We start from the raw sequence: 13,704 nt of genomic DNA, 5'->3' as shown, positions 1-13,704 counted from the left end.
CAGAGATTTCTTGACGGATTTAGTGCAGAGCTTCCATTCCATGCCCTGCTTAAACCTACATACATCATGCGGGGGAATTGCAGGGTACATGTAAACCATGCCATTCTGACTCACATCAAAGGGCGTAGAAATACAATCATCAACCGTACATTCACTCCATCCATCCGGTGTATAAGCACGCCAGTTCATGTCATCCCAGCTTCCCCATTTCTTCCCAACATCTTACTCAAACTTCACCCGGATTATCGGAAACAATCAGCAAGGAGACACGGTACGAAGACCACAGCCCGTTCTCAAGATACGAAATCATAATAATGAAATAATAATAAAAATACTACAAAAAAAAAATGCCAATCAATTACAGCCCCGCCACGGCGGCCGATGTCACCGCCATCGCTCGCGTTGGCAGCGCCGCCTTCGACCCAGCCACCGACCCGATGATGCGTCGCATCTTCCCGCAGCACCTACAACAGCCGGGTGTCGACGCGCAAGCGAAATGGCGCGCGTGGCGCAAGACCTGCCGGCTGCAAGATGATCCCAACTCGATCATCATGGTCGCTGTGGACGAGGAGCTGGACGAGGTGGTTGGCTATGCCTGGTGGGTCGCTCCCCCCAAGCCGGACCAGGAACCGTTCGTCGCCCCTAAGGAGCCCAAGTTTGCCGGGGTCGACCCGGAAGCTAGGGGGGAGGCGCTTGTCGCCATCGAGTCTGCGATTGAGTTTATTTTTGGCAAGAGCCGTGAACACTACGGTATGTATGCGTTGTTCGGATCTTGATATCTCGGATATTAATTAGGTAGTCTAATGCGACTTAGAGCTCTCAATTCTAGCTGTCCATCCACAGCACGGCCGCAAAGGAATAGGGAAGAATCTCGTGCAGTGGGGCTTGGACAGAGCAAGGAGCGACAAGAAAGACGCCTATCTGATAGCAACACCCATGGGAAAGCCACTATACGAACGGCTAGGGTTTGTGGCTATTGGCGACGTCCCCTTCCTGGGGATAAACTTTACCTCGATGATTGTCAAGAATAACCCACACACCAGGCTGGAGGATGGACGGGTTGTACATCTGAATGAGGCTGAGGCAGCTGCCTGAGGGCATAGACTCGAGACCCCCAGTAACTTGGGTGTAGATGTGCGCGTGGTTTGTGGAGTTTATGTGACTAGACTACCTAGCTAGGTGTAGAATCTATCCGATGGCTTCCTTCTGTGATTGCATCTCTCATGAGCAAATAGCAAAATATATAGGTACCTACCACTGATGCAGGCAAAAAGACCACCCCTTGTCGCCGTATATGTGAGCGTGGGCCTTTATTAACTTGATGCTCGCGGGAATCACCAAGTACCCAAACTATTTTTTTTTTGGTTTAAAACTAATACCCAAGTCGGCAAAGCCCACAAAATCCATACCAGCGGGCATTGTACCGGGGGATGGATTTTTACCCCTACCACTATAGTATAGATACCAGGCGGCTGGCTCGAAACTTTTTATCTTTTACTGAATTTGGTGTGTGGTTATAAACTGTAGTGGAATACAAGCCAGCCAGATTGAGTAACACTTATAAAATAGTGCACCCGATACATAGCTTGACCAAAACGAACGGCTTTCATTTGAAAAAAAAAGAAGAGAGAGGGAGAGAAAACATATTTCTGCGACAACAAGACATGAGCAAAAGTCGGAGTGACTAAGAACTAAAGGAGGTGTTATACAGACTGGTAATGCTTGCACACGCTGGACTAGCTTCTGTTTTACAGCACTACCTAGATACCTTACTGGCCATGCTCCCATGACTCTTTCCTATACGGATTCTGCGAGTAACTAAACCCGGACTCGTGACAGATCAGGTGGGGTCTGCGGATAAAAGGTGGTAAAATAGAATTGGAGGACTAGACCCGTGTCCGAATTTGGCGTTATCCAGACCTGAAAAGAAGACTGACTCGAAGATGAAAATCAGAAAGGCCACTGACAAGCATCAGCCCGTATATTCCGCATAAACCAATTATACATCTTTATGTACCTTTTGCCGGGTCGCCCCTTGAGCCCCCTGGAGACGAGTTACTGACTGTTTGTTACTTAAACTTTTACAAGAGAAAAAAAAAAAAAAGAAAAAGAAAAAGTCAACGTCAACATTGTTCTATTTTTAGACGACATACATGAGACGACGTAAACACCAAGCCAAGTCAGTTTTTAAACTACCTACCAGCAGATTGTTTCAGATTCGCACAGGCCACAGAAATACCAGCGGCTGATTTTTTCTGACACCTGGAATGGATGAGATGCTGCTAATTAGAACCTTAAAATCTTTTTTACAATCAACACAAAGCAGTATTTGGGTTGGTTATCTCAATTGTTGAAATGTGTCATTGGAGAAGGGAGGCAGGCTCTGAACAAAATCAAAATTAAAAATCCCTGATTTGTATAGGTAGTTAGTATACACGGTGCGTAAGTACCAGTATACGAGGATGCATATTTACCTGTAATTACGTAGTAAGATAGTATGTTCCTATGATTAGTAGTACCAGCCACAATCGGCCATGGGGCTACTATTACTAATTTGAACATGATGGAGAATCTCCAAATAGCAACAAGCAGTCCTACGTACTGTGTGTGCCTGTGCAAATCGGGCTGCCATGAAAGAAGACGGGAAATTAGCGAGGTTCAGGTATCTTGCCTAGCCAAGGTCCCTCGTACCTACCTGCCTACCTACCTACCTACCTAGCCAGTCAATAAGCCACGCTGCAAATTCCCATCCTTGTCCTTTGTGAACGTAAAGGCCACATGCTTTAACAATCTAATGCTGGGTCTCCCTGTCGTGTTTAGTCGAGCTTTCTTCACCAATTGTAAGATCATCCGTCTACTATGACTAGCCCATTGATACTGGGAATAAGTCAAAACAGCAAACCGCGTATGCCGGTCGATCACTGGGGCGCATACGACTCGAGTTCAGCTCAGCACTTGCTGTGTGCAATAACGCCAGGCTCATCTGTGCATCGATGTTGCCTGCTGACACGTCTTAATTTTAGGACAACCATGATGTCGTCCGGAGTTGGCCGCCTTTTGTCAATAATCTTAATTTGGGTATAAAGGGAGCATTTCCCAACCCCAAACCATAGGGAAGAATTCTTTCTCTCCTCATCCGGCTTCGGAGTCATTGAATTTCACACTCTTTTATTTCCTTCCTTTTTTTTTTTTTTTTTTCCTTGTTGTTAATTTCCTTTGTCAACTGCCTGTTGTGTGGTTTTGACCACAAGTCTCTCTTTAGGTTCTTTGACTTTCTAGTTCTTAGTTCGAAGGTCTAGTGGCATTTTTTTCCCGTTTCAGTCAAAGTCAATCCAACATGCTGGCTTCTACCCTGTTCAAGATAGTCGCCGTCACGGCTTGCAGCGCTCCGGTGCTGGGCCGTGACCTTCGACTGGCCGGCGGCGCCAAGAACATCGCCCGCTCCGTTTCCGACGACAACAGCCATGCCGTCAAGGCCAGGGATGTCTTCCACCGTCACGACGATGGAAGGCTACCCTACATCTGCGGCATCCCAATCCTCGGCCAGTACACCTCTGTGTGCAGAGCTCCCAAATATGCGCCTGTCAAGGGTACCCCTGGCGGCAATGGCGCTAATGGCGACGTTAATATAATGATTGGGTCGGGCAACACTTACACCGGCAACACTGTCGGAGCCACTCCTGCCGCTGGTGCCAACCCCGCCGCGGCTGGCGGTCTTGACAATGCCATCGGCGGCGCTTTGGGAGGCGCTCTGGGTGGTGGTGGTGCTGCAGGTGCTGCGCCTGCAGGAGGTGCTGCCGCCGCTGATCCTTCTGCGCTCGGCGCTGCCAGTGGCCTCGGAGCCCCAGACGACGGTGCCGCCGGCGCCGACCCTGCTGCTGCTGGTGCTGGTGCTGGTGCGGGCGCTCCTCTCTCAGGTGCTCCTGGCTCTGCCGGCGCCCAAAGCCACCTTGGCGCCACTGCCGGTGCCCCTGGTGCCGCCTCTGGTGCCGCTGGTGCCGCCGGTGCCTATGCTCCTGGTGCGGACGCCATGGGGGCCGACCCCTCCATGGCTGACTCTGCGGACGGTCCCGATGCCGACCCTGCCGCGGGTGGCCCTTCTGCAGGTGCTCCAGGCTCCGCCGGCTCCAAAGCCGCCCTTTCTGCCGGCGCCGCTGCCGGTGGCCCCGCTGCCGGTGGCGCGGGAGCTGATCCCTCCTCGGCTGATCCTGCCATGGCTGACGATGCCGAAGCTATGGGCGGCGCCGACCAAGGTGGCGCTGAACCTCCCTCGGGTGCTCCGGGTACCGCTGGCCCAAAAGGTCATGATACTGTGGGTGTCTCCAGGAGTCAATCTTCTGCACGTGGCGCTGGCACTGACTCATCCTCGCTTACCAAACGCACTTCAAAGGCTCAAACTCCCTCTACCACACAAGACACCAAGATTCCCACGCACTGCCATTTCTGGGTGACGGGCTGGAGCGGCCGTTGCCGGCGCCTGAAGAAGGAGAAAAAGGATGCCACGAAGTTCGTAGAGGCCGCGGAGAAGCTGCAAAAGTCCAAGGACAAGACCGCCCAGCACGGCGACCATGACAAGCGTAGCACTGGCACGCCCTTCCATTGCCGTATTCCTGGCATCAAGAGCCTGAGCCCCACCTGCCTCGCCATTAAGGATGCCAAAGAAAGGGCTGTCGCCAGTGTCATCGGTACCAAGACTCCCGTGAACCAGTTCAGCGCTGGTGGTAGCAACGCTGCCTATGGTGCCAGCGGTGGCTATGGTGCCAGCGGTGGCTATGGTGCCAGCGGTGGCTATGGTGCCAGCGGTGGCTATGGTGCCAGCGGTGGTTATGGTGCCAGCGGTGGTTATGGTGCCAGCGGCGGCTATGGTGCTAGCGGCGGCTATGGTGACAGCACCGGCTATGGTGCCAGCGGCGGCTATGGTGCCGGCGCCGGCCAAATGTACAAGCGTGCTAGCACGGCGGTCCCGCCCAGCTCTCAAGACCTCAACGAAATGGGTCAACAGAAGCTGGAATTGCATTGCAGACTCGGCAACATCAGCTGGCTCTTCCCTTCATGCAGGAAGCTTGCCAAGGCCAACCAGGCGGCCATCGAAAAATCCAAGGCGGCTAAAGGTGGCTCATACCCCATGGGCGGCGAGGGTTCTGCGGCTGGCGCTGGCTATGGCGGCGGTTACGGCGGCAGTTCTGATATGGCCATGAGCGGCGGAGGTGAGGGTGGCGGTATGGGTGGTGGTATGGGTGGTGGTATGGGAGGTGGCGCGGATATGGCCATGGGCGGCGGTGGTATGGGTGGCGAGGGTGCTCCCATGGGGTCCGGCGGCGGCGGCTACTGATGATGACGAGGCCTATTTTGGAACTGCTCTATGACTGACCACTGTCTTTCGTTCTATTCAGGTTATCGGTTTTTGGCAGGGGCTGATTGGGGGGGAAGGAAAAGAGTATTTGGTTCAATGATTTTTTTTTCTGATTATTCAGATATTACGCTCATTTGGCACGACAGGCACCCGCATTAGAATTTCACCTAGTATTCCTTTTACTTTTTCCAAGTTTCGTTTGCAGCAGTGACTTGATCCTTGTCTTCTTCGCCATCAAAGTTCCATCCATGGCTTGCCGTCTGCAGGTATTGCAATGGTGACAGAAACAGAAATGAGCCTCATTAAAATCAGACCATTCCAAGTCCTGGTCTGGTGCCCCTGCATTTGTTCAACAACCAACCGGCGAGATGCTAGCCGTCGAACACGAAAGCGAGCGTCATTGTTGCCAGCTGTCGTGTCTCGCATCTTTCACTGCATTGTTGGTATTTTTTTTTCTTCTCTTCTTCTTCTCTTCTTTTTCTATTTTTGTCAGGACAAATGGAAGAAATGGACAACCTACCAAGCCTAGATACTTACCTACAATACCCACCTATGCACTCAAGGCAAAGTAGCCGGTTACCGACACCCTCGGCCCGTCATGCGAACTTGTCAAGACTGACATGAACACACAGACGCGCACAAACAGTATGAACATCAGGGTACCTGCGCTGGAACATGCTTAGCTGGTTTTGCATTCGACCAGACGAAGGGGGAAAAAAAAAAAAAAAACTTACCAAAATTTCGGACACGTTTGAGAAGGTGCATGTTGCTACAGATTCGGGTCTAGCGCTGAGCTTCTATGCGACATTGCGATGTTCAATTGGACTGACGATTCTTGGCGACCATGACCTGGTCTTCCTTTTGAGCCAAGTTCTTTGGCTATTGCCTCTAATGGGTAAGAGAGTTTTCAGTCTGCCGGCCGCTTGGCGTGGTTTAGATTTGCCCTAGACCATCGACAAGGGATGAACATGATGCGCAAGAGGATGTCTTTGCTCTTGGATCTCATAAAAATCAACAACTTGGGATGGCCCTCAAAAATTATTCCGACGACCTCAGTAGCCGAGGGGATATAACATAGCACATCATCTTGGGAGAAAAAAACCTCCCCTAGTCACCAACCAGACTGCAGCTGGCATGCACTAGGGGAGAACCCGATTGTCTGAGGCCATCCTGTCGCTCCATGTCGACACAAGGAAACAACAAAGAAAAGCCATGCTCAACGAGAACTATGACCTCGAGGCGAAGCTGCTGGCACGCAACTGGTCCCTGACGGCAGTGAGCGGGTTGGTGCTTCTGGGCAGGATCTATTCGCGGCTATGGAAGCAACGGCTGGCGTTGTGGTGGGATGACTGGATCATCGTGCTGACCTGGCTTCTCCTACTCATCACGTCCATCTACTCCATCTTCCAGCTGCGCGGCTCCGGCGTGGCCGCCTCAGATCTCACAGCACAGGAAAGAACCGACTTTATGTTTTGGACCCAGCTGGTTGCCACCATCGCAGTCATCACCAGTGCCTCGGCAAAGACGGGCTTCTGCGCAACGCTCATCCGCGCCTCCACACCGCAGCCACTGCGGCAGAACCCGACCAGAAACAGTGGCTCCTGGAGCGAGAGCAGCGCCGAGACCGCGCGACCGCAACGGCGATGGAGGGATACCGTGGGAAACTGGCAGTGGGGGATGGACTGGCCGATGGGAGGAAGCAACCAAAAGGACAACAAGGCATCGAATTCCAAGTGGAGGGATAGTTCGGGCAACTGGCAATGGCCTAAAAAAGCCAAGGCTCGACACCCACAACCGATGCCCGACGCTGCCGCCCCGGAAGAGTCTACAAGAAACTGGAGAGACTCTGCCGGTAACTGGCAGTGGGGCTTGAACATGAGGGCGCAGACGGGCCAGGAATGGATACGCTGGACATCCTGGACCATTCTGGTCGCCGTAAACATCGTCTCACTGCTCGCTGGCGTCTTGATATGGACTCGATGCAACCCCATCGCCAAGACGTACCGCCCAGATGTCCCCGGACAATGCTTCAGTAACACTGCCACCTCGGCAATCTTCACCAGCAATAACGCCTTCTCGGGGGCTATGGATCTTGCTCTTAGCGTGCTGCCCTTGCTGATCCTTTGGGGGAAGCCTCTAACTCGGGGTCAGAAGCTGGGAGTGTTTTTTTGTGTTTTGCTAGGATGCCTGTACGAAAACCTTGGCCCTTCCCCTGTAAGAAAAGTGCCAGGCTGATCTGATTTAAAATGGGGTTTCTTAGTACTGCAGCCACTGCCTTTGTCAAAGCTGCCGAAACACAACTCAACATGGACGGCGACCCAACCAGTAAGTCCATTTTCTTTTTGGCACTTTTTTCCCTCCCCACTCAAGTGCCCCTGCACATCTTTGTTCACAGACAAGCAAACTGATCGTCATGACCAACTTCCAAAAACATCTAGTAACTGGCGCAAGCTACCTGGTTTGGGGTGCCGTCGAATCGCACCTCATCGTCATCGCTGCTTCGCTCCCCTCACTTGGCTATTTCATCTGGCCACCACGCCAAGACGACGACCGCACCATCGTGCCATCGGCACAGACGTGGCGCATCCCGACGCCCGAGGGGCTGCGTGAGGCCATGGACCGGCCCGTGACCACAGCGGACCTGCAGTCGACGGGTCCGCCCAAGGTTCGCTGGGACTTGGGCAAGGCGGACATGATGCCTACCTACCCCATGGGCGTGACGGCGGATGTTGAACGCACCGGAGAGGCTCCGTGGCCTCCGACCAGTATGATGGCAAGACCGAGACCGAAGTCATCCAACGCCACGCTACGGCCTCCGCCGGTGCCTGTCGAGGATGTGCGTAGGGATCTAAGGTCCAAATCAATGATTTCTGGGAGTTCGGCCAACGCCATGTTCATCTGATTTTCCTTTTCTCCTCCTGAATTTGTGTTTGTGTCTGGATATTTTTGTCTTCTAATAAGAGACAGGATGGTTTCTTTTCTGTTTCAGCGAAAATGTGTCTTGGACGCTTGGATTAATGGGTGTGGTTGGTTGGAAAGGGTACCTTGGTACCCAAGGCAACCTAGGTAGATAGATAGGTACTTAGATAAGGTACTGTACCTGAAGGCGGCACACAGTTTAGCTGCCCACTTTGGTGGTGTTTGGAAGTGTCTGGCTGCCGAGTAGAAATACGAGCGGCATAATACCATGTTTCTGTTTTCTTATTTCACAAAATAAAAAAAGACCACTTGCCTTCGCAGTTAACATCCATTCCAGGTTTGTTTCAGTGCGATGAATGCGGTACCTGATCAAGTCTGAAGTGTGCTCGAACGACAAGTACCTGGCCAGGGCACAAACACAAAAGCGGCCGAGGCAGCTGCATCAAACCCATCCGATGTCACAAGCACTTGGGATGGGCACCCCTTTCGACAATGGCTTCCATTTTTGACAATAAATACTGGAATTTTCTTTGTTTTCTTTTTATTTGGAGTTTGGGAAGAAAATGTTGGAGGAAATTGGGTTTGGTTGGGATTCGCAAAAAAGCCCCGACAAGGGCCACCAGAGACATCGGGCTTGGCTCCCGCACAAAAGAGGATCTCGTCGGCAATATTCCTACAACTTTTGACGTCATTCCGTAACTGCTGTAGGCAGTAGTGCAGTGCGTGCACGATGGGTCGGTCTATGGTGGTCTAGATACCCAAGGATCAAGTCGAACACAAAATCTCGAAATTTGGTACCGTTGTTCGATTACTTAATTGCACCTATGGTCTTGATTGGTGCGCATAACCAATAATAGTCCCTACCTACGCAACGTCAGTCAACTTCTCGGGTCGTCCGTCACTCCTTTTCGGTCTGCCATAATTAGGCGACCGTCGCCCTAAAAAGCACCCCCAGAGACACCAGTGCATCCTATGGTATAGCGACTCGTGCTGTCCCCACTCCGGCTTTCTTGCCCCGCAGTCACCCGCAACATGGCGTCTCTCCATGGGGATTACAGCGGGGGGAGCTACTGACATCAAGGAATTCTTCGGACTGATTGGGATTGATGTGGCATGTCTGCCCAAACCATTCTTGCATTGTGTCAACTTGATTCGCTCCGATGTCGCGCCCCCCCCGCTATGTACCCCGATCTCCGTGTCTTTGAAAATATGGAGTCATCCGTGAGGAGAATCTGCGGCCGTCGGACAGGCAGGTAAGTGATCGCCGAGACGGAGCCTGCCGAGAAGGTCATTCAAGGCAGAAAAAAAAAAGGAAAAAAAAAAGGTTATATTGACTTGGCTCCCGCACAAGGTCTTAGTGACCCTGCGAGCTTCCATGTATTCTCACTGGATCATCTCTAGAATCACTCCAGAATTCACACTCAATACCAAGCAACAGCAACAGCCATGGCGGGCCTCACCAGGCTCAGTGGCTTCAATGTCGCCAACTTTTTGGAAAAACGCAAGCTTCTCATGGCTGTCAACTCCATGGCTGCATTGTCAATCTTCTTCTTTGGATATGATCAGGGGATCATGTGAGTTTTGCTCTTGATTTTTTCGCGGCTGTCTTTTTCGAGAGCAAACCTAGGCTGACTTGGTACTTGTGGGTTTTTCTTTTTTTCAGGGGGGGAATAAGTAAGTGCAGAAAAGCGCAACACTACTGCAAATGCTTCAATTTTGGGATCGCATAGCACGGAACTTCATGCTTTAGTGGTTATTTCCTTGCCGCAAACCCGTAAAGTGCTGACTCGATACTCGATACCTCTATAGACAATGCTAAGCATTACATCGACCTCATGGGCTTCGGCTATGTTGACCCTGTCACCAAGGAACCTGTTATAACCGACAGCTTGCTTCAGGGCGGCATCGTATCCGTATACTATCTGGGCACACTATGCGGCTGCTTGCTTGGAGGATGGGTGGGTGACAAGGTTGGCCGTATCAAAACCATTGCCTTTGGCGCCGTCTGGGCTATATTTGGCGCATGCTTGCAAACATCAGCCATGAACGCCACTTGGATGATTTGTTGTATGTTCTACCCCCATTTTTTTCATCTTTTTTTTTTTTTTTCAAGACCTGTTCCCCATCTTGCCCTCTTGCCCAACGCGGAATCTGACCGTGGCTCCTGAATACGTCACCAGCTCGCTTCATTAACGGCATCGGCACTGGAATACTCAACGCAATTGTCCCCGTCTGGGCTACCGAGACGGCCGAGCACACTTCTCGCGGACAGTTTATCGCCATCGAATTTACTCTGAACATCTTTGGTGTTGTTGTTGCCTATTGGCTCAGCTTTGGTCTTTCATTTGTCGACAACGGCGAATCAGCGATCCGATGGCGCTTCCCTATTGCTTTCCAAATTATCCCGCTGCTGGTTCTGCTATCAGCCATTTGGTTCTTTCCTGAATCGCCCCGTTGGCTCGCCAAGGTCGATCGAGACGAGGAGGCGCTTTTCATCCTCCAGAAGCTACGTGGCACCGAGGGCGGCCGCGCTGACGCTGAATACCAAGACATCAAGAACGTGGTCGCGCTTGAGGCTCGCGAGTCGACTCAGAATTCGTACCTCCACATGCTCTTCGGCATCGGCTCCGGCGAGCTGCACACCGGTAGGCGTGTGCAGCTCGTCATATGGCTGCAGATTATGCAGGAGTGGGTGGGCATCGCGGGTGTTACGGTCTATGCCCCGACAATCTTCCGCATCGCCGGCTTCGATACGGAAAAGTCGCAGTGGATCAGCGGGCTTAACAACATATTCTACATGTTTGCAACCCTTGTCTGTGTCTTCACGCTTGACAAGATTGGCCGGCGGTGGACCCTGTACTGGGGTGCCGTTGGTCAGGGCATCTCTATGTTCCTGGCCGCCGCCTTTTCCAGGCTCGGCATCGATGCGAGGGCCGCCGGCAACAGCGGTCAGGCGGACTCGTACGGGGCCGCTGCGGCTGCTTTTGTGTTTATTTTTACAAGTGTGAGTTAAAGGGACCAGACCTCTTGAACTCCGACCAATTGCACCTCGATTCTGTGAGAATCTTTACTAACCTAATGATAACCAGGTCTTTGGCGCCACCTGGTAAGTGCGACTCAAAAAACCCTTTGACGTTGGGCTGGTTGGATGACCTCATGGGAAAACATAAATGGTGTTGTCTGCTGACTCAATTTAGGCTCACGGTACCCTGGTTATACCCAGCAGAAATATTTCCCTTGCAAGTTCGGGCCAAAGGAAACGCCTGGGGTGTCGTCGGATGGTCGATTGGGAACGTAAGTAACGCCTGGCAATTCGTGACGAAACCTCGACTGAAGGCGCACTCGAGATTGCTAATTTTATATGGCGAGTTTATCTGATTAGGGATGGCTCACACTGCTGTGTCCCGTCATGTTCAAGGCCATTGGTGAGAACACGCTGCATATTTTCGGTGCCTGCAACGTGTTGGCGATTCCGATTGTCTGGGCTTTGTATCCAGAGAGCAACCAGCGCACGCTCGAGGAGATGGATCTGCTGTTCGCTGCGCCCACGCCTTGGGTCTGGGATGCCGAGAAGACCTTTGCAAGGCTGCAGTCTGAAAGACCCGAGCTGGTGGCAGCTGCAAAACACAAGCAGAAGATTGTCGATGTAGAGGGGGTGGTTGGTGAACGGTCCTCGTCGACCGAGCCAGTCGCCGGCCCATCCGGCACACATTCAGGGGCTTAGGATCTTTGGGAGATTGGCTGTGGGGACTGCTATGAACACCTGGTTCCTGCAAAGATCATTGTGAAGCAAGCCTGTCGGGCCGCAAATGCTCTGGCATGGGCACAAAAATAACTGTTGGCGCAAGGATGCAGGATCAGAAAGTCTGTCGAATTTGTTTGTGACAGCCAAGACCCCTATAAATCACAGCCTTGCCGTCAAACCGACAAAATTGTGACCAATTAGACGTGTTGAGCCCGCTCTTGGCAGAAGCCCATCACGCATGGTTTTTGAGAGGGCATGGTGGAGGGTTGTTGGAGGGACCAAAGTAAAATCACAAGGATGGATTGCTTCAGCAACACACACACACACACACACACACACACACACACACACACACATTGGGGGCAAGGGAACGGCTAACCTCGAACTGAAGATGAGGAATACGGCTCTTGCAGATCATCGCCAGCCTCATCGCCTGATGGTAAGCGAACCCCCTCTGGCCGACCAACATCCGCCTTACCCGAATATTTAAACCCAGGTCGAAGAAGGGTTCCAACGTCTCAATCATCTGCCAACGCTTCTTCATCACTCGCCCAAGCATTCGCCCAAGCATAATTACGGGTATTTCTTTTCTACTCGCCGTCAGTCTTTCTGCTATAGACCTACAAGCAAGCAGTACAACAAGATAGCCTCAATCTTTGCTGGCAACATTTGCTCCCTATAAACATTCTAGTCTAGACTAATATAGTTTCGCCTTTCAAAATACCTTTGCCATCCAAATTACATCCATCTCCCTCGCCAACATGCGTTTCCAGACCACCGTTGCCCTCATCGCTGTTGTCGGCATGACCGCTGCCACGGCCGTCCAGCCGCGCCAGGACATCAGTGCTGACGACGCCGAATTAACCAGAAAGTGCAAGGCGGCCGCCGAGACCTTGGACAAGGAAGTTAAAACGCCCGAGACCCTGGAGAAGATCTTCAAGGCGGACGTGTGCGAGTTGATCAAGCTCGAGAAAGAATTGGACCCAAAGAAGCTCGAGGAGGAGGCAGTCAAGTATAACAAAGACCTCGAGACGTGGGCTGCACAGAGCGACGAGAACATGGAGACGCTCACGGAAGCCACTGTGTGCCTCGTCACCGCACTGGCTGTGCTTGGCGCCGCGGGCGAGGTCCTCAAGCAGCAGGGCGTGAACGTCGAGAAGGCCCTCGAGGATGCGCTGAAAGAGGAGGCCAAGAAGTGCAAGGACAGCCCGTCGGCAATTGGCACCCCATACCCAACCAACCCAGGCACTGCTACAACTAGCCCTGCCAAGGATGCCAGTGCTCGCTCGGTAGTGCCACTGGGCCTAGGAGCTGTTGCTTTCGTCGTTTTGGCCGTTTTGGTATTTTAAATGTGCAGCCGAGACTAGGACCTTACTTACCCTCACAGCTGCTGTGGTCGGAGAGACGCAGAGCAGAAGATACATGTAATACCAACAGACACAAACCAGTGTTGGATCGGCGTTCAATCTAGATCATAACCTTAATGCTATATGTTTGAGTTTGTAACAAACCCGTTTGCCCCAGAATACGTTGCAGAATCATGTCCCTTGCCAAAGCTCTCTGCAGAGAATTTTATCTACCAATCTGGATGTAATCTGATGCCTATGAAGGCTCGGTTGGCAGACTGGGTCTTGCCCGTGAGTAAGTGTTGAAACAAACCATGTTCTACACCTTGGTTGGCTATTTG

The 13,704-nt window shown here is 52.1% G+C and overlaps 5 protein-coding genes across 5 annotated transcripts; all 5 read left to right on the top strand.

The window, feature by feature from the left end:
• Positions 1 to 127: 127 nt before the first annotated feature.
• MGG_10704 (uncharacterized protein) lies at positions 128 to 1,240 on the top strand. The gene is made up of 2 exons (XM_003720291.1): positions 128 to 750; positions 815 to 1,240. Exons 1-2 carry the CDS (start codon positions 348 to 350, stop codon positions 1,093 to 1,095), a joined length of 684 nt encoding a protein of 227 aa, XP_003720339.1. The 5' UTR covers positions 128 to 347; the 3' UTR covers positions 1,096 to 1,240.
• Positions 1,241 to 3,337: 2,097 nt separating this feature from the next.
• Positions 3,338 to 5,332, top strand: MGG_10705 (uncharacterized protein; the record flags this gene model as incomplete). The annotated part of the gene is made up of 1 exon (XM_003720290.1): positions 3,338 to 5,332. One exon carries the CDS (start codon positions 3,338 to 3,340, stop codon positions 5,330 to 5,332), a length of 1,995 nt encoding a protein of 664 aa, XP_003720338.1.
• A 1,233-nt stretch (positions 5,333 to 6,565) lies between these two features.
• Positions 6,566 to 8,255, top strand: MGG_10706 (uncharacterized protein; the record flags this gene model as incomplete). The annotated part of the gene is made up of 3 exons (XM_003720289.1): positions 6,566 to 7,456; positions 7,536 to 7,567; positions 7,754 to 8,255. 3 exons carry the CDS (start codon positions 6,566 to 6,568, stop codon positions 8,253 to 8,255), a joined length of 1,425 nt encoding a protein of 474 aa, XP_003720337.1.
• A 1,060-nt stretch (positions 8,256 to 9,315) lies between these two features.
• Positions 9,316 to 12,373, top strand: MGG_17825 (uncharacterized protein). The gene is made up of 7 exons (XM_003720288.1): positions 9,316 to 9,846; positions 9,936 to 9,946; positions 10,082 to 10,339; positions 10,453 to 11,276; positions 11,362 to 11,378; positions 11,470 to 11,566; positions 11,655 to 12,373. The coding sequence occupies exons 1-7, from the start codon at positions 9,719 to 9,721 to the stop codon at positions 11,994 to 11,996; spliced, it is 1,677 nt and encodes a 558-aa protein (XP_003720336.1). The 5' UTR covers positions 9,316 to 9,718; the 3' UTR covers positions 11,997 to 12,373.
• On the top strand, positions 12,342 to 13,537 carry MGG_17824 (uncharacterized protein). Its single transcript, XM_003720287.1, has one exon. It carries the CDS (start codon positions 12,779 to 12,781, stop codon positions 13,364 to 13,366), a length of 588 nt encoding a protein of 195 aa, XP_003720335.1. The 5' UTR covers positions 12,342 to 12,778; the 3' UTR covers positions 13,367 to 13,537.
• The last annotated feature ends 167 nt before the right edge of the window (positions 13,538 to 13,704 follow it).

This window comes from Pyricularia oryzae, chromosome 6, assembly GCF_000002495.2.
Source record: "Pyricularia oryzae 70-15 chromosome 6, whole genome shotgun sequence".
NCBI classification, from domain to species: Eukaryota; Fungi; Ascomycota; class Sordariomycetes; order Magnaporthales; family Pyriculariaceae; genus Pyricularia; species Pyricularia oryzae.
This window is presented reverse-complemented; position numbering and strand designations above follow the sequence as displayed.